This window comes from Fusarium sambucinum, chromosome III (genome assembly GCF_050947815.1).
Source record: "Fusarium sambucinum isolate potato_lamoka chromosome III, whole genome shotgun sequence".
Classification (NCBI taxonomy): Eukaryota; Fungi; Ascomycota; class Sordariomycetes; order Hypocreales; family Nectriaceae; genus Fusarium; species Fusarium sambucinum.
The window spans coordinates 7673734-7693109 of NC_139292.1; the positions used below are offsets into that span (position 1 = coordinate 7673734).

Sequence of the window (19376 nt, forward strand, 5' to 3'; positions counted from 1 at the left end):
GTGAAGATGCGGCCGTTCTTACACTCTACGTATCAGCCTGCCTCATACCTCACCACGTGGTACCTTTGTAACATTGGTTCATCGTCTCAGATAACTTGGATGGGTATACCAATGGAAGACTAGGATACATCACCTCGTGACAGCCCCCAAGGCCTCATGAGCTAGACTTGGCCTCCAGTACTACATAACGCTGATGACAAGGCTTACTATATACCTTGTAGTTCGTCATCACACCTAGCTCAGCCTCGTCCCATGCACGCAATTAATTTAAGGTGTGGACTAAATCTGACATCCACTCAGCATGAGTTCGTTCCTGCTTATCCGTCGGAAACTAATTGAGGTTTGAGATGACATGACTTCTTACATGTCTGACCTCAGCGAAGCTTCTTGTGACCTAGCCGAGACCAATCATATCACGTCATTCACCATTTTCGGCCAAATACTCCAGTTAATTGGGCAGAGAGATAATACCTTAACTGTGAAGAGTAGAGGATAAAATCAAGGCATGACTGGAGTTGACGGGAAGAGATAAAAGAACCGGAACTGCCATTGGAAACCGCTCTCTGGTGCTCTCATAGTTCTTCAATTCTCATCTCAATTTCTCACTATCACACATCATGGCTAGCAGTCCAAAGACCTGTTTTATGCGCGCTGTTCAGTGGGAGGGCGAACTTCGCCACATGTCCGTGAACATCATCCCAAGACCCAAACTCGTCGATCCAGAAGATGCAGTAGTACGTATAACCACCTCTGCCATCTGTGGTTCAGATCTCCACATCTACCACGGCCTTTTCGGCACAGATGAGAAGTTTGGAGTTGGCCACGAAGGAGTTGGCATCGTTGAGGAAGTTGGTCCTGCTGTTGACTTCCTCAAGCCTGGTGATCGTGTGCTTATCACGGGCTTTTCTGAAGATGGAAACCTACTGCCCAAGACGGCACTGGTTCCGAATGATCTCGACATTGTTGGAGTTGGTTTCGGTAGCTCTTTTAATAGTGAGGGTGGTCTTCAAGGTAAATTTGCACTGTCATCATCATCAATGAATTGCAATTTTTAACACAACTTTACAGCTGAATATGTCAGGATACCTTGGGCGGACTCATCACTTGCCAAGATTCCACATGGTCTTGATGACAAGGAATGGCTTCCACTAACCGACATCTTCCCAACAGGTTGGACCGCCCTTACTCGTTCTGGCTTCCAGCCTGGTGACACGGTGGCCGTCTTTGGAGCCGGAGGTGTTGGACTTTTATGCGCCTATAGTGCTATCATTCGTGGAGCATCCCTTGTCTATGTAATAGACCATGTGCCTGCTCGTCTGGCACTGGCAGCATCAATTGGGGCCCAACCCATCAACTTTACTCGTGGAGGGAAAGCTTCTGAACAGATCTTGGCGTTACGTCCTGCAGGTGTCAATCGTGCTATCGACTGTGTAGGCCAATTCTGTCTCAACGAGAATCTCAAGCCTCAGCCCGACTTTATCCTTCGGGAAGCTGTCAAGATAGCCACGAACGGAGGCGGCCTTGGTATCGCTGGCTTGTACCAAGCTGGTGGCCCTGAAGGGTACAAAGCGGAGATCAACTTTGCGATACCTGAACTTTGGATCAAAAGTTTGCAGGTTGGAAGTGGACTGGTTGACATTAAGGGAAACATTCGTGGCCTGGTTGACTTGGTCAAGAATGGAAGAGCAAGACCTGGGTTTGTCTTTTCCAACGAGTATAGCCTTGAAGAAGCACCCTTAGCCTACCGTCGATTCGAGCAGCATCAGGAGACTAAGGTCATGCTGAAGGGTGTCCGCAAGCAGGAAGATGACGAGTTGTTGGAGATACAGGATGATGCAAATGGTGTCACCGATGCCAATGGGGCTTGATCAAGGCTATAGAGATATGTGTTTGAGTTTAGGTAGTTTATGTTGATATAGAATACACATTTTGGCGTATTAGAGCGTGATGACATTCTGACTCATTTGCGGGTCAATGTCAAAATGTCAGGTGAAGGGCGTGCAATCAGCCTTGTCGAAGATTCATACTTATATATGACTCAATAGCCCTTGAACATTGATAGGCAGTTATAAGATACACGAAAATACAAATATGGCATCCTCACCAGTAGTCCGACAGGCAGCTTCCACAGGTAAATAGTTATCTACGTTATGTTACATATAGTTACTCATTCCTGTCAGATGTTCCTCAAATCTTAAGCTTCATTCGCGAGGGCGGAGAAGAGCAATCTCCCGGGACCCATATTGCAGCGACCGAGGAAACGCTGTTGAACACTCTGTACCTTTCAGACGTGTCAGACAACAAGCTTCGCTTCGGCAGACCACTTCTGATCTTCTCACCCGAGGGAAAGCCCGCCGGACTTTTGATCTACTTTTTCAACTATACAACATGGGGCGCTGCACCTGGAGTCTGTATGGAGGAAATATATGTTGTTTCCGAGTACAGGCGACATGGCTACGCTCGACTGCTCGTCCAAGCTTTAGCCGAAGTCGCTAAGGAAGCTGGCTGCGTCAAGATGGAATGGCTTTGTCTTGTGGATAATACAAAGGCCCTGAAGTTTTATGAGAAGTTAGGTGCTGTAAGGAAGCATGATTGGACTGTACTCAGGGTTGATGAGAATGGTATTGACCGATTGATACGGGACGATTAAGGAATCATGACGACCAGCTACGAATGTCAGCTATATATATCTGTTTCACAGTGGTAATAAGCACATACGACCATACCTACCAGAAAATACGGGATCCCGTCCGCTCTCCCATAGTCAAGCTGGTAAGGGGCGGATTAGTAGTTGGGTCGGTGACGACCAGTGAATCCCCGCTGTTGTATGTTTTGTACTTTTGCCCTTTTTAGTGGGTTCTCCAACTCAAATGCAGCGCGGTGGCCACTACAATTACAGGCTAGAGGGGCTTTAATTTTAGCAGGTTACTCCGTAGTTACAGTGGATCATCTGAATGCGGCGCTTAGGCCCATGGATTTTGTTGGCGTGTCTGGAAGTTTCGCCGTGAGTACGGAATTGCAGAGACAGAACAACTTTGAGAAGGAATGTCGCCGAGTATTTCTGAATGATACCTTCTTTTGCTTTCCGTATCGCCTAGCAGTGGGAATTCGAAGGTTCTGACAACGCACCTCAAGCCACCTCTGGTCCGTCCCCCAGAAGTGTCTTGTGCCTGTACCACAAGAGGTTCCTGGTCACACTTGAGCCACTGTCGCACAAATTTGGAAACATCTTTATCATAAACAAGCTTTTTAGCGTCAATATCCTGCTGTCCAGTTATCCAATGAACATGTGAGCAATTGAGAAAAGAAGCAGGGATGAAAAGACAACACACATCATCATTCTGTGACATTTTGACTAAGAGTACCACCAATGCGATCAATTTACAATCCAACATTCACCGCATCTGGGTGAGGCATTTATCCCATTCGACGTGACCATCAAAGCGAGAAATTTGAACCTGCGGCGATGCTGTTCCAGACCTGATCTTCTGTCCTTTTGTAGCGCACTGATTGTAGCGGGCAAGTATCACTGCTAGCTTACCACTAAGCTTAGGGACTGTGGTGGTACCATGGGGCACTAAATGCAGGGTCTTTTGTGCGGAGATCCCTGTTGATCATCGCATTCGACATCATCACCAATTCGGTTTATGGCCATGTGAGACAGCATTCCACACTTCTGGCGGCCTCCTCTCTGTCAATTGTTTACCGCCAGTTCCTGAGGGAAAGGGATTGCGATGGAGTGTCGAATCGGTACAGTGTTTGTTGGCGCATGTTGTAAAAATACAGGAGTGGCATTGTCTAGTGTGTGTAGATGTACAACATGCAGTTTCGGCCTGTACCAATTGAGGAAACATAGAATACACCAGAAATGATAACATCAATCGAACTCCTCGCCATAATAGCAGAAAATAACCCCGAATTACAAGAAGCAGACGTTCGTGGCTCATAATCTTATCTTAAAGTAGAAGTCCTCTCTAAACTCCCCCAGTAAATGCTGGTGATGGCTTCTTCAAGGCCGAAGACGCAAGATTGACACGACTTCAAACATGTCAGTTTCAATCGCGCTGTAGTGGACAATAAACTCACCATAAAGGACAAGTGCGGGATCGGTCTGTCAACCATTGATCTATGCACTGAGGATGATACAAGTGCCCGCAAGGTAACATCCTAAGTTTCACGCCTTCGACAAAATCCTCAGTACATATTGAACACACTGTGGTGGAATCGTCCGGTCGTGCCCCGGTGTCACTACCCTTGGGTGATTCGCGACATATATTCTGGATAGTGAAATACTTTCGTAGAGGTAACAATTGGGGTCCATGTTTTCGAGGTTTCGTCTTTGTTAAGCGATCCGATGGCGGTAAGAACACACGTTCTGGTGAGGATATCTGCTGGGAATGTAGTTTGGAATTGAACTTGACGATGGGCATGCTTTCCACAATATCTTTCCCCAGGCCTGGACTGACGCGATATCTTGGAAGCTGTGCTTCTATCGACCGACGGATCGCTTGTCCCCGGATGTTTCTGTGGACGATACATATAGCGGCGACAATAACGATGACAACAACGCAGAGTATGGCAGCCCATACCGTCACTTTCTGGGAGTCGTTCTTCGCATGTTGGCTTGTGTCTGAGTCTGTCGATTGTGCCATGGATATTATAATAGTAGAGAACGGAAATGTCAGAGATGGTAGATGTTTGGAGCTTGGGGATGACAAGTCGTAATGGCAGCCCATTCCTTCGCTTCAGGCGGAAGCAAGACGCCTCCCTTGCGTTTCTGGCATGGCCCTTTTTCTGTTTTTAGAAGTGTTGTTAATTCGCGCTCATATCATTGTTCTAAAGGGTCTAGAAGCACATGCTTACTTTGATCAGCTTAATTTCGTCATCGATTGATCGTCAAGGGTTAAGTCGGTCAGATTTATAAATTTTACGTACAGTAAAAAACAACGGGCTTAGGGGTTGAGCACATGCTAATGTTAGCTGATCAGTTCCATTCTGGCAGGGGCTTTACAGTGATCAGACTGGCTGGGATACGGTCTATGTTTCCATAACCATGTAGGGACACTGGTACCTTAGCAATCTCAAACAACACATACATAAAATAAATTCATGTCGGAAGGTCACAAGAGGAAGTCGTATTGAGAAGATCAATCATTCGATTCACTGCCTGTGCTATTCCCAGTGTGTAGTAAAACAAATGATGACAAAAGAATCACAAAACTCCAAACAGAATGCATAAAACCCCTTCCAGGCTGCTCCAGTTGCGACACGAGCGCAAGCTTCCAATCCTCCCAGTCCCCAATCCTTCAAAAGCCGAAAAACAGTCGAGAGCTCGTCCGATCGTGTGCGCTTCGTCGTCTGCAGTCGATGTTTAGGTGGCAGGGTTCAGACACTGCAGTCGCAGCCGGTGCAGCAGTCGATACAACCACTGGTGCAGAATTCGGTGCACACAGCAGTTCGCGCAGAGTTCGGTGCAGAAGCTAGCACAAATGGTCGTGGAAAAGTCGGTGCAACAGCCGGTGCGGCATTCGGCAAAGCACTTAGAACAACTTTTGGTACAGTTGGCGAAGCAGTCAAGGATCAGTGAGCACCAGGTGTCCGGCCAATCGCGTCTTCGTTTATTGTCTAAACTGTAAGACCATGGACTGCGTCGGAGGAAGGAGTAGGCGACCGAGGATCTGAAGCCTACTGTTGTCCCTTTTTCTTGTCTAGAGAGATATTAATATTCAGGACATGAACATAGATTGCAGAACTGAGGTGTTCTCCTGATCTGCAATACTACAATTTTTGTTGAACAATGTATCACTTACGGTGTCTGCAGGCCCTCCAGACGCCACACCCAAACAGTATGACGCCAAGGACTACTCCACATGCAGCGTATACAGCGACCTGGCTAGTCTCGCCATTTGGGATCTTGATGAGTGGATGCATTTCGGTGGCTGTGGTGATGGTGGCAGAAAGTTTGATTGGTAAGTAAAGAGACGATCAGGGAATATTCTAGGGTTGGTGCCATGGTCTTTTTATACATTGATACAGGAAAAGTTTAAGTCATGGTAATGTCTACGAGACTTTCGGGTTCGGGTGGATGAAGAGACAAACTTTGGTTCAAGATTGGAGATGTGTTTGATAGGCGGTCTTAAATTCAGGCTGAGCTTATCTCCTCTAAATGTGTTATTAGATATCTTCAACCTTCTTTTTCTTTCTAAGCTTTAAAGGTGGCAAAATGTTATCGGGTGTGCAGAAGCCACTCTGCCCTACAGGGACGACTAGGGCTGAAGAATGTATCTGAACTTGCAGTTCACCTTTCGCTCAACTGCAAAAATCCAGCACCAGACCTAGGATATACGCGAAGCTAGTATGTCCTCCAGCTGTCCAGTCTGTGTACCTGGATTGACCTCCAGTCAACTCAGCGATCACCAGATCAGCCTGTTGACAGCTCCAGCCAGAGCTTCCCGCTATCCGACTTTGCCTTTCACATGAGGTCTCAGAGCTCATCAGTACCCAGTTATCAGATTTTTCAGAAAGCATAAGTGTCAAAGCAACGACTCATTGGTTTGGCTACAAAAGTGGGTTTCTGCAGTTGAGAGAAGAAAAATGAGAGCGTCACGAGAGATAAGGCAAATAAATTTCTCTATTTCTGAGTTACTCTGGGGTTGCTGGGTTGAAGAAACCTTCCGGCAAGGGGGTATTGCGAGTAATCTAGATAGACTACGTGGCTGATCACAAGAAAGTATCTTGACGGACCCTTGTCTTCCATATCAAGGAAACGTGAATCATGGCTTGCTTATACAGACTGCTTAACTGAATCAATTCTTACCAAACCTAATAATTCGGATACTTGTACATTTACAAAACTATGTAGCTTGCTAAATCTCTCATCCACTACCTCCACTCATCATTGAGGGTGCTTGTACTTCCACACTTACTACCCGTAACAGCCCGGTTGTTGGGATCACTCAACCACGTAACATCCCCACTGCTGGTCTTCTTGATGTACTTGTACTCAAAGCTTGTATCAGAAGGAATCTTAACCTTTACACTCCACACACCCTCAGAACTCGATGGCGTAAGCGCAATGCCATCATCAGGTGACCAGTTGGAAAGTTCAGTCACTGAGCCAACCACGTAAACCTTTTGGCCGGATGAAACTTGCACGTTCTTGACACTGAAGGTGATGGTTGTGTCACATGCTGGGGCAGCTTGACATACAGAGGGAACCTTGTTGGCGCTGCTTTCGCCCCAGGAGGGAGAGGCGACGCCGTCGCGACGTTCGGTTGTGGCGACAAAAGCGGCGTAGGACCAGGTGAGATGAACAGCGGACTTGGGGGCTCCAGTAGACTTGTCAAACTGCTCAGCTAGTGAACCGTCCTTAGGAGTGTATGTCTGCACAACAGCGACAAAACCGTCTGCGTAAGTCTTGACTGCCTTGATGATGTCCTTGTATGTCTTGCTCTTCTTGGAATAAGTGCCCTTAGAGATCTTGGGAACGATGTCCTTGAAAAAAGACAAAGACACACCATCGACTGTGACAGCGCCAACCTTATCCCACTGGTAGACCGCGGCATAGAGTTGTTCCGCAGCAGCGAGAGTGGCGAGGTACCAAGGGTTACCATCATAGTACACGTCCTCACTGTATCGACCAACAGCCGCAGCCTTGCCTTGACCTCTGTTCTTGTTGACACCATAGATTGATCTAAAAGAATCGACGACTGCCTTGTGGTTGGCAAGAGCTCTGGGTGAGCAGGGTTGGAAGGTTGAGTCGGTGCACTTGGAGTTGGGATCAAATGTGTGGATCGACGAGAGGATGGAGTTGACATCGAGACCCTTGCGACCATCCTTGACGTTAATGTTGGAGTCAACGTAGCCACCAGTCCATAAAGTCTGAAGGAAGCACAGAACGCGAGGAGCGTTGGTGACACAGTCAGGACAAGATTTGCCAAGTTTCTTAGCCAGTGCGGCACCTTCAACAAGAGCACGATGCGAAGCAGAAAGCGTAAAGAAAGAAGATCCATTGACCTCCTCCCAGAGGTCGTAACCAGTACGATTCCAGAACTTGGTGGTGTATGCGAGATCCTTCTCAATGACTGGCCAGACCTTGTTCACAGCCTTGGATCTTTCACCGTGAGAAATGAGCCACTCTGCATACAGAGTCAAAGCGGTAGCGCGAAGGGGAGGGCCGTCACGCTGAGGCCGGCCCCAAGATCCTGTGAAAGCAGTGAGATTCACATGGAACTTTGGCTCGCCGAGACCGCCTGACTCTGGGCTGCCAGACGGATTTGTGGTTCCTTGCAGTTTAGCTTGCGCAGAGACGTATTCATCTATCTTTCGTTGGAGAGATTTGTCGCCGTGGATGAATCTTTCAACGAGCACTTTGTACGTCAAAGCAGAGTCACGAGTCCAAGTGTACCAATCTGAGACCATTATTAGCATGCGGACAAGGACAAGGTAAGATGCAGGCTTACAATCAGGATCTTCTTTCGATGGACTTGCCACGACAGCACCAGGCGCTGCACCCTGTGCCCTTTTTCCATCAGCGCCAATATTAGCAAGGACACCCTTGATAGAAATATCAGCTTGTTTGTCAATGAAGCGCTCCAGTGAATTGTCCTTGCTTGGTGATGCAACGACTTGGCCTTGCCAAAGGGCACTGGCTACCAAGCCATAAATGACTTGAGTAAGCATGTTGGTGATAGCAGTGATATTGATTGTGATGAATGCTCTGGCTGGTCAATCACTATGACGGATACCTACTGGCTATATATCAAGACCCAACCAACAATGACGACTTGACAAAACAGGAGTTTCCGCCCTCATTGGCGCTATGGTATAAATTACGCCGAGAGCAGGCATTCGGGTCTAACCAATAGAGACGTCAACCCCAGACATGGAATGTATCCTCCTTCTCTTTTCTGGGGTAAGTTCCCCAATCCCCCGCATATTTGGCACTCTCCCGGGTTTAGTCTGGTCGATCTCATCGGTCCTTCTTGTGCAGTCTATTGAAGTCTCGGCTGCGGCGTGATGGACGTTTTTCGGGCCTTTTGGACGTTAGTTGAACGTTTTTTCTTGATGGGATGCCTTTTTATGAATAGTTGGTCTGTTTTTGGGTTGGTGGATGATCTGACGATGGGCATCACATGGTGATTTTATGCCGCGGTACAAGCTTGTGTTGGCCTAGCCATATTTGGAGAACACCACAGGTCATTATTACTGCAAGTTGTTTAACAAATCACCATTAACACTATTTGCTGGTGAAGACGGCGAATAAAGGACATGTGCAAAGCAATCACATGGCGATAAGATGGTATAAGCCAATACCTATGCAAATGATCACTTTCATCGTTATCACTGCTTGCTATCCAGCGCTATCACAAATAAATTGGGTTGACAAGTAAACAAGGAACGTTTCTGTTGATTCAAGGTGGGGAACACGAGTATTTAGTCAGTATAGAGTTATCAACAATATTACCATACACCTTTGGTTGTCTGCAACGTCGCCATGTCACTTTGCTCTAACAATTCCATCTAACTTACCCCAGACCTCAAGACTCATCAAGTGTAGACACTCCGGGTATAGACCGTAACACAAGAGCAACTGTTAATAATCACAGATTACGTAAGGCGTGGTGGCGGAGTGGTCTAACGCGATAGACTAGAAATCTATTCTCTTCGGAGGCGTCTGTTCGAATCAGGCCCACGTCGTATCTTCTTTTTTTATATTTTTGCACAAGAAACAATACACTTTTTTTTTAACCAGAGAAATGATGTGAAAGGATGTAGGAGAACATAAAGATGAAACTATTTATTGTCTTGATCCTTAAATTGACTAATATCATTGGTCGAAATATCGCAGCTAAGCTCTGACCTCGTGATTTAATACATATGTCATGGTTCAATAACTCAGTCATACCATTGATGAAATTGATAAACACGCTATAAATCTCCATTAAACAATGCAATTCCAATATTCGCCGACCCATGAAGCCAATCCACGTTTGCACGTTCCATTCTATAATGATGGTCATATTCCTGTCTTCTCACCCCCGAGAGTTTACCCCGTTACCCAACCCAACCAAAGACACCAGTAAAAGCAATCGATACAATAAAAAGCTACTGTTCAAGGAAGCCTCATCATTCGGGTCTTCTTGACCTGGGGACCTTCATCACCCAGATACCTGAATGTGTACAAACTGCGGGCTGTTAGTAAATTGTTGACTTGAGATATGGTTGAGTAATACATACCTCCAGTGAAGGTTTCCAAGTGCAATGTTTCTGCATCCGTTGACAAACTTGATCACATCTCGATCAATGCCCTCTCCCCAAAACGGAAGGTTTGCCATAGCCGTGTGCCATCGTCTGTAGCAATCGTACAGCATCTCACCGATTTCGTCAGCGGCTTCCTGGTCCGTCATACCCTGGTCTCTGAGGATAAACATAATGTTGCTATCCTCGCCTTGGATAAGATCTTTGCGGTAGGAGCACAAGTCGTTTTGCCTGCCGGACATTAGCAAAAGTCTAAATCAGACAATATCGTGGAATGTGGCTTACAGAGTAACCAAATCGCATGTGATTCGTGAGATGGCTTCAAGAGATGGATGGTCCATGACGTCTTGCGGCAAGTCAATTCCTTCGGCGAACCTGTAATTACTGAGTCAGTTGACATGTCCTCGTAATTAATGGTGAAACATTCTCGGATTGCAGCCAATAAGCTCAAGTCACAACAGGCAAGCAAACTGCCGCTAAGACCACAAAAATGTGTCAACCATGCTTGGCCCTGGCGTTGCCGGAATGGCCTACCCGAAGCAGAATGTTTCTAGACGTTTGCGGTGTCGAAGCATTCGTGAAAAGAATCACGATTGGAAAGAAAGGAGGAAATGAACTTACTCCATAAGCCCGATGCAGGGATACGCACCGACGCAACCGGCCCTCATATCCATGTATTCTTCAACGCTCAGTCTTGACGCTTTGTTCTGGACGCCAACTTGCTGTAGGACACCGATGCAGTACATTGTGAGATGCTTCTTCCATCGGTACTGTAGGGCGGGACTCGCTCGCTGTCTGAAACGGTTCCAGCATGATTGCAGGGTATGGCGCAGGGGGTTCTGGTCGGGCGATACGACGGGGTGGATGTTGTCGAGTGTAGCGAGAGTGTAAATCACTTCTTCGGCTGCTTTGATGGGATTGCTGGCGAAGGACCCTTCATCGAAAGCTGTTGGTTGTTGCTCTGTTAGCGGATATTCCGTCACCACTTTTTATGCATGCATGGGCGGCGCGGCCCGATGGTAGCTAAAGCCGAGTTTATGGGGGCGTGCTTGTTGGTTCACGTTCACAATGCACAAAACTTACGGTCATCGAATGCGAAAACCCATCCATTCCAGTCATTCATAAGCTTTAGCGTTTCCAGATCGGCGTTGGGGGCGCAGATAGCGCTCATGTAAGCGATATCAAGTCGGCTCCAGATGCTAGCTGTCTTGTCATTCATCCGTAGCGCACTGTACGACATTCTGTCAGCTGTCATTTCGTACCAATGCACGGTTATCTTACTCCTTTAGCCAAGCATCTGACAAAGCTTTTGATGTTTTGTACATGGGGTTGACATCCGGCTCAACAGCCATGATGGATGAAAACAGAGCTTCGGGCAACCTGATCCATCGGCCATCAACCTGATCAGGAATATCAACGTGGTCTGAGCAGATGCTAGATGGACTGATGGGGCCGCCAGCGCAACTAGGCGGCGGTGTGATGATTGAGGGAACCATGATGATGTCTTCAAGTTGTGGAGTGTGTTGGTTCATAAACAAAGAAGATTGTTGTTGGTCAAGAGGGTTGCACTGATAGAATGATGAGAATGCAGAACTTCGAGGGAACATGACAAGCTTATAGGATTTCGGAGATCGGAGAGAGCGACTTACGGATACCATAGCCACGGTACTGGAACGACCAGGTTTCTCTCCAGCAAGGGGGATTTCACGATCGTGAGGCTATTTAGTCCTCTTTGCTTTTTTGCACGTCCTCTCACGAGCCGGATGAGCGGTGATAGAGAACACAAGACCAGGCTTTTACCTAAAAGCTCGGTTGACAAGGACATCGTCGCTTCATGGGTTGAGACAAATGACGTCCGAGGGCGGATATAGAGGGGAGAACGAAGCTAGCCTGTACCCAATAATTCATGTTTGACACAAAGTAAACTGGAACATTATCGTGGAGTCAGGTACAGTGATAGGATAATTGACTACTATCACAATCACAACTCGGTGTGAATAGCTGTAAGAAGCAGCATATTTCACTCATGTTGGATCACAGACGCTATACCGTAGTACTGCACCATCCCGTGGCCTCAGACATGGCCTCCCACAATACGACCCGAGAATTAAAGGGCATTGGGCATGCAAGCACGGTGAGGTTGAGTGACGAGGGAATGTAGCTCAAGGCGAGCTAATTGGTTGACTTTGGATGGGCCAGCCCCGTAGGGGTCAGCTCCATCAGTTAGTGTCCTCCTAATAACGAGACTGGGTATCATATTTAGTTTACTGCCTGTAGTTACCCCAGGGGAAAAGCCTAGAATTCCATGAGCCCCATCAGTCTAGTTTAGTTGAGGCGATTCATTCCACGAAACCTTTTTCCTCCCATCAGAAACCCGCAAACAGGCGCAAAGAAAAGAGAAACGAGCCTAATTTAGCTCTCTTTTCGCTTTTTTTTCGGGTACAAAAACCTGATCCATGCAACCCATGCGGGCTGTAAACAACGTTCGCTTCCGGTCTTGCAAAAGACTGGGGACCTCAATCCCTTTTAGCTCCACGCTATCCAAGAACAAAGTGGAGGAGCTTGACAGGGACCAGGGGACCAATATGGAGGGAAAGAAGAAAAGAAGGTCAGGGAAAAAACAAGAGAATGCCAGCAAAAAGGGTGATTTCACCTAGTTTAATAACTGTACCACTACTGCTGCAAAACTCCCCTTGGGTCTTGGTGCACTTTTCTCTTTCCTCGCACTTAAAAAGTACTTTATTTCTTACTACCGAGTCTACAATATACGTACACGCGAACCGAAAGTTACAAACGACAAGTAATACGAGGCGAGGCGAGGCGAGACAAAATCGGGCTGTCAATCGATCCCGATAAGACATCACCTACGAAATAAGCAAATATGCCAACGGACAACAGCAATCGGCCGAGAATACAATATTCCAAGCTAAATTCATCGCGTGACGAAGTGCGCTTCCTGGAAATCGAGCCAGCGAATAGCATCAACGATCAGGTCGTCTGTCGCCTTGTCACACTGCCTCTTAGCCGCGATGTAGAATTCATCGCCATATCATCGCTGCTAGGCGACCCCACAGACCAAGAGAGGATCAACCTCAATCGCGTGGCAATCCCCGTACCGGTCAACATCTCCCTCGCCCTCAAGCACGTACGCGCCGTCTTTTACCCTGCAGTCAACAAGTCGAGCCAAGAGAACCTGGGTAAAGACAGGGAGAGGCGATCGCCGTCGTGGTTGAGGAGTCTGCTCAGACATTTCGGAGGGAGGGAATCCCAAGATCGTCCTAAACTAAGAGTCTGGATTGACTGTATTTGTGTTAACCCTATGGATTCGAGGGAGAATGCAAAGAGCAGAGTCATCATGTACCACGTGTACCAGCGTGCGCAGATGGTGGTTGGATGGGTTGGCCTGAAGGTCCCTCAGACCGATGCGGGCGTGCAGCTGATCCAGGCATTTGACAATGCCATGCCCACGACGTGGCAAGAGCCTGGCGATAAAGAACTCCACCCAGAGAATTATTCTCCTCAACATCAGTGGGCGATCCCCATTATTGATCTCTTTGACCCTCAAGCAGCTGGTGGTCTTGGCTGCGCAGACTTTCTGGGTCGTGACTTTTTCCTACGTCGCTGGATCCTGGAAGAGATGGCCATGGCGCGCGTACCAACATTTCTGATTGGCGATGCCATTGTATCGTGGAACCAATTAATACGCATGAACCTAGCTATGGAGGAGTTTCGTGATTACCCATCCAATGTCTGCCCAGCATCTACAAGGGCGGTTGTTCACGAATTCCCACTGGGTACAGTCCATGCGCTACTGGATGAGTTTGAGAAGAGGAAGCATATGGCCAAGATGGAGTCACTGAACAGTAACTCGGTGACAGGGAGTGTCACGAGTGCGGATTCAACGAATTACCAGGATTGGAATCCTAAGTGATGATCGATGACGACAAAACAGAAAGAAAAAAGAAACAAAAAAAAGAAAAATCTTTTTTATCGGAGGGAGCGATGGGATGAGGTTATGTTTACTTTATGTTGTTCTTCTTTGTTTCACCGACATGTCTTGGGTGCCTGAGCTAGCTAGGTGTTTGTTGCCTCTTTTCTCATTGAAGAATACCCAATATTTTATTTTTTATGTACAGCAATCAATTCAAGTTTTTAGTTTCACGTTGAAAGAAGATGATTGTACATGATGCATACATATAGCGGTCAGTCTGTGCGCTGCATGGTAGATCACCATCACAGAGTCGTGTTTTACCCATAGTTTTTTCGGTAGATGACTCTTCAAGTACCGCCTCACGTGTGTGTGCGTGTCTGTGTGCGTCCATTCTAGATTCAACGCTCGGAGAGCCCGAGCGTATGGTTCTCTGTGTGTGTGAAACCAACAAGTCCCGAACGTGCGGTATGGCGATCTTAATTAATCGATCAATAATGACGAGTAAGTACTGTAACAGCACTACCCTCATCCCTTCCCCCCACGCGAAATGGATGAATGAAGCTTAGCTGGATTTCTTCTAGAAGGCCTCGTTAAATTTCCAAGCCTCAACTTAACGCCAGGATTGCAACGGGCGCTAGAGCATTCGAGGCTAACACATCCGACAAATACCTTGAACCTGGCAATTCAGACGGTTCAAACGGCATGCCAGCGTTGTAATCTTTTCTACTCTCCACAGTCACTCTTTGTGCGACGATAAACCACTGTTAATAGGAGTAAATCGGCTGACATCCAAGGATCGGGGCAATAGTGAAATGTCATATCGTTCGACCATTCCACTGGGTTAATTATTGTTGCCTTTTTGACACTGTCGTAAATGAACCAACAGTTCCCCACAACTCGGCTACAACACAAAGGAGGCGATAACAAGAGATGACATTGTGGGGATGGTGAAACAATGTCACCGTCTAATCAAACTATGTTATGACACGTCCCTCAAAGGGGCAACCCGCGGGTTACTTCCCTCAACTCAAAAGCAGGGGGTCAATGCTGAGGCCTCAGTTCACTTTAGCGCGCGCCATGGCGTTGGTTGAGGCTTGAGAGCGCTAATTAACTCGTAACAAGAGACAGCAACGACTCCTCACGACAATAAATGCTGTATCGCTAGGCCGTAACTAACGGAGCCATATCCCACCCTGACCGAGGATAATGTTACTGTAGCATCACTAGCGAATGTCATGATATGCCTGCACTTAAACACGAGACCCCAGAATTGAATGGCGGTGGGCAAACGCCAGTAATCTCTAATAAGCTATTCGTTGACTGGTGTCAGATCACGGGATGTGACCGAAAAGCAGTGTGACGTATTGATCTCCTCAAGTCACCTGTGCAAGAAGGAATTGCTTTTCCTTTTGACTTGATACACATCACTTTCGGGTGATGAAAACTGGATTTAGTGGCTTCTCTCCGGTCTCAAGTCAGCGCGTATAGATGCGATATCGGCCGGTAATGGTATCCGACAAGATGGAAAGAACACCGGGTTTCGGGCACAATGTGAGCGATCAGGCGTGAGATCTATATTTCCGACGTAAAAAAGCAATACGAAATCCTCAGCTCTGCTGATATGTCATAAATTTTCAGGTCTCAATTTCCACTGTTCGTTAGCCTCGAATTACTGGATCCATTGTTTCAGTCAAAGTGCATCATTGACAGGTAATGTGACAGTAATTGCTTGTAGTTGTCTCTTCTGCCTCAGTACTTAAGACGGGGAGGGAGTGATGTTTCCGGGATTATCTCGTAGTAGTGTCTGGAATACAGGGTAGAGATGCGAGGCGAGGTGAGGCGTCTTGTCGTACCAGAAACGGGAGAACAAGATTTAGGTACCAAGGTAATAAACCTGATTTTCAGGGAAATATCTGCTTTTGCTTTGAATTGACGCGTGTACAATGGTCATTCCATGATTGATGGCGCGTTCAACCTTACGCACTTGCTGCCTGAAGGATTTTGGGCAGCCAAGAGATCAACCCGTTGGATTTCCTCTTCTGCTCAACATACTGTAACAAAGAATGCGAAGAGGATGACACCCTTGACGCTCTATAGTTCACTATTACCCTATAGTCCAGAAGTTTTCTTTCCAAAGACATTGCTGTCGGGTTAGTGAGTTAGATTTTTTAATAATTTTATTAGACAAATAAATAGATATCCAACATCATTGTCCGTGTTACGGTGTTGACCAGAAAGCCCACCCCAGTAGGACGAACCTATCCCAAAATAAACACAAGTCAGCAGAAATTTTAAGATCTTGCCAACTGAATAAATTAAGTGCTTCCTTGACCGCATGTGTCCTTGAAACCAGCTATATAATACGGAGATACTGCCCGAGCCAAAACCTGTGCATCCACTGACAGGATACATATCCCATCTGGCTGGAGGACAAAGAACTTGCAAGCCGGATTCTCCTGGCACGCTGTAACGCACCGGCGAAGCGTCGAAAGACCTTCAAGCTGTCTGAAGTCTCCAAAGACCGCGTAGTTGCATTTGATCTCAATAGTACCAAAGCGCATGCTTCTGGCATCGGGGCATGTGAGCTCTGGTACTGAAGCTTCCGATGTTGTCGTTACTGGCTCAGTAGTGGTTTCTGTCGAGACTAGAGATGTCTATAGCGTTGTTAGAGTTGCGTCGGTGGTAGGATCAGCAATGGGATCTATGCCGGTGGCCTCTGCTGTGACAGTAGTAGTATCTGAAGAAAATTCGGTAGCTTAGTGACGTGGTAGAAGTTACATCCGTGGAGTAAGAGATAAGTGCAGTCGTGTCTGAGCCAAGCAAAATCCTAGCCACGGTAAGTGGCGAGGTCTCTGTAGCTGAGAGTGAGATTGTTCCGGTCAAAGTATTGATGGTGGTGAGACTCGGACATGTGAAAATGAGTGTGAAGTGTAAAGTGAAAGATGGGAATAACTACAACTAGGTCATCCAGGCGGCCATGCCAGACGGTTATTCTCGTTCTGTCTCCTCTTTTTAGCCGTTTGTTCGTTCTGTGTTTAACCGTTGTATTCAGTGTTCGTGATGACTATACGTTCCTTCTTAATCCTTTCAGCACTTGCTTGCTTCACTACAGCTGGGTCATGTAAGCCTGGGAGCTCGATGGGTTTCCCGGACGATCTCGCCACCAGTCAAGCTGGATTCCACAAGACGATAGTCCGGAGACTAGCCGGGGTAAAATTGACTTTATTGTTGTTAGCTCACTGTCGCACGGTCATGAAGATAATAGCGTAACAAAATGGGGTTGAGGTGTGGCTCCTGAAAACAATCTAGGGCACACGCTTATTTTGACTACTTGCAAAGTCATTATTTCAACAGGCGCGTATGCCGTAGAACGTGCTTGCGTCCAACGAAACGTGGTCTACATAAAAAATATGAGCTGTGGGATGTAGAGGCGAACTGTAGGAAGAACGGAAACTGGTGTGGTAATACAAACAGCCTACTTTCTCTAATACGATTCCTGCAAGTTTGATGATTGTTTCCGCTCAGGCTGAAAAGATGGCTCCAGGCACGAAAATTAGCATGGTCTTGGCATCTGTGATACAGTTGATGAATCGCGCAATTAACTTTCGACGGACAATTCGGATCATGTGCTCTATTAGTTACCTCGAGACTTTACCTGTCATACCTTTGTGACAAAGGTCGCGTTAATACGCGCTTCTCACGCACCAACGCTGCTGTTAAATGGTCTGCTCATCACGTCGAAACGTGGTCACCTGCAATTGAACAACATACTGAATACTTTCTAGAGATGAAAGTCTTAATCGCAGAAGCAGTCGCTCTGTGTGTGGCATGGCACCTATGACTTACTTCCGCGTCGATACTCAGCCTGAGTCTCCATCACTATTCGGATGCAATGCGTCAAGACAGCCTGTGATTCATCGTCTTTTCCGATGGTACCAACAGAGCAAGCTAGAATCTATATAAAACACGGTCTTATCCATCTGCTTCTGCAAAACTACCCAGCACAGCACCCCCAGATAAATAACTTGTGACAAAATCCAGCGCAAGTCCGAGCAACTAACTACATTACTAACATCATCCACCATGACCGAACAATTCAGCAACGTTGAGGACCCCGTCCAATCCCATGAGTCCAGCACTGACTCTGCAGCTGATACCGCAACTGATACCACAACTGACTCCCAGCCTGAGTCACCCATTCTAGGCTGGGAGAACGCACCTCCTACATATCATGTTGTCGACGGAGTTCCCGTGATCGGTGAAGCGCGTGCGCCTCCTCCAGGTCAAGCTGCCAACGAACCCCCCAACTTATCTCACAACCAGTCTAGAGTCGAGATCCACGACTTTCAATGCTCATCCTTTACTTTTGTCAAGCCTACGACGTATCAGCAATACAGGTATGAGAGCCGCATCACCGATATCAAGAAAGAAAGGCTGGAGAGAGAGCTCTTTGAAGTTAGGCGAGTATTGAGGTCTTTTAGTGTCTCTGAGGAGGAATTTCAAGCTGCACTTGCAGAGTATGCAAATATCAAGCATGATATTTTGAAACTGGATCTCCAATTTGCATGCGTTAGGCGTGCTTGGAGATTCGTTCTAGATGAGAGGGAGCGACTATTGAGACTCGGAGACTTTGAGTAAGGATAACAGTCGTGATTGACGCTCTCGTTTCTGTATATAAGCAATTAAGAGAGATATTCACTTTATCCAATGCCGTCAAGGTAACATATGTATGTTATCATATATGTCCCGTTGTATGCTCATCATTTGTGTGATGAAGCACTTTGCGCCCATCAAAACAAATATGTCGCAGATCAACTGCAAAACTGGGGTTTAGAGCTCTTGGTGTTGACAACTCGCTCAGAAAAATGGCACGCGTCGAGACGTGTCGAGTCATGAAATGATGTCGGCTCCTGCTCGTTTGCCATGATAGCTCATTGAAGTTTTAATCACTCCAAGAACACAGAAATGATAAGCCATGATTGTCACAACAGGACCGGCGCAGGCTTAGGCTTGATTGCCATACAAGTCCATCGTGGCTTTATTGACCCCTAGTAAGAAAGCAACAAATAATCTTCCTCCCACTCAGCTTCCCAGGTTACAACCAGCAACTTTACACCTTTTATTTGCTGATTGCGCTGCTTTCACACAGAGCTCTCATCTTCCCTCGGTGTTGCCATCATGAGTG

General features: G+C 46.9%; 6 protein-coding genes across 6 annotated transcripts; 4 read left to right on the plus strand and 2 right to left on the minus strand.

Annotated features, from left to right (window-relative positions):
• Positions 1 to 617: 617 nt before the first annotated feature.
• Positions 618 to 1868, plus strand: FSST1_012733 (uncharacterized protein; the record flags this gene model as incomplete). Its single annotated transcript, XM_083235984.1, has 2 exons — positions 618 to 1011; positions 1069 to 1868. 2 exons carry the CDS (start codon positions 618 to 620, stop codon positions 1866 to 1868), a joined length of 1194 nt encoding a protein of 397 aa, XP_083082429.1.
• Positions 1869 to 2091: 223 nt separating this feature from the next.
• On the plus strand, positions 2092 to 2650 carry FSST1_012734 (acyl-CoA N-acyltransferase; the record flags this gene model as incomplete). The annotated part of the gene is made up of 2 exons (XM_083235985.1): positions 2092 to 2131; positions 2181 to 2650. The coding sequence occupies 2 exons, from the start codon at positions 2092 to 2094 to the stop codon at positions 2648 to 2650; spliced, it is 510 nt and encodes a 169-aa protein (XP_083082430.1).
• Positions 2651 to 6882: 4232 nt separating this feature from the next.
• FSST1_012735 (glucoamylase) lies at positions 6883 to 8682 on the minus strand (the record flags this gene model as incomplete). Its single annotated transcript, XM_083235986.1, has 2 exons — positions 6883 to 8411; positions 8463 to 8682. 2 exons carry the CDS (start codon positions 8680 to 8682, stop codon positions 6883 to 6885), a joined length of 1749 nt encoding a protein of 582 aa, XP_083082431.1.
• Positions 8683 to 10114: 1432 nt separating this feature from the next.
• On the minus strand, positions 10115 to 11756 carry FSST1_012736 (isoprenoid synthase domain-containing protein; the record flags this gene model as incomplete). The annotated part of the gene is made up of 6 exons (XM_083235987.1): positions 10115 to 10187; positions 10240 to 10491; positions 10546 to 10635; positions 10882 to 11206; positions 11344 to 11489; positions 11542 to 11756. 6 exons carry the CDS (start codon positions 11754 to 11756, stop codon positions 10115 to 10117), a joined length of 1101 nt encoding a protein of 366 aa, XP_083082432.1.
• A 1385-nt stretch (positions 11757 to 13141) lies between these two features.
• On the plus strand, positions 13142 to 14191 carry FSST1_012737 (uncharacterized protein; the record flags this gene model as incomplete). The annotated part of the gene is made up of 1 exon (XM_083235988.1): positions 13142 to 14191. One exon carries the CDS (start codon positions 13142 to 13144, stop codon positions 14189 to 14191), a length of 1050 nt encoding a protein of 349 aa, XP_083082433.1.
• A 4083-nt stretch (positions 14192 to 18274) lies between these two features.
• FSST1_012738 (uncharacterized protein) lies at positions 18275 to 18829 on the plus strand (the record flags this gene model as incomplete). The annotated part of the gene is made up of 1 exon (XM_083235990.1): positions 18275 to 18829. One exon carries the CDS (start codon positions 18275 to 18277, stop codon positions 18827 to 18829), a length of 555 nt encoding a protein of 184 aa, XP_083082434.1.
• Between the last annotated feature and the right edge of the window lie 547 nt (positions 18830 to 19376).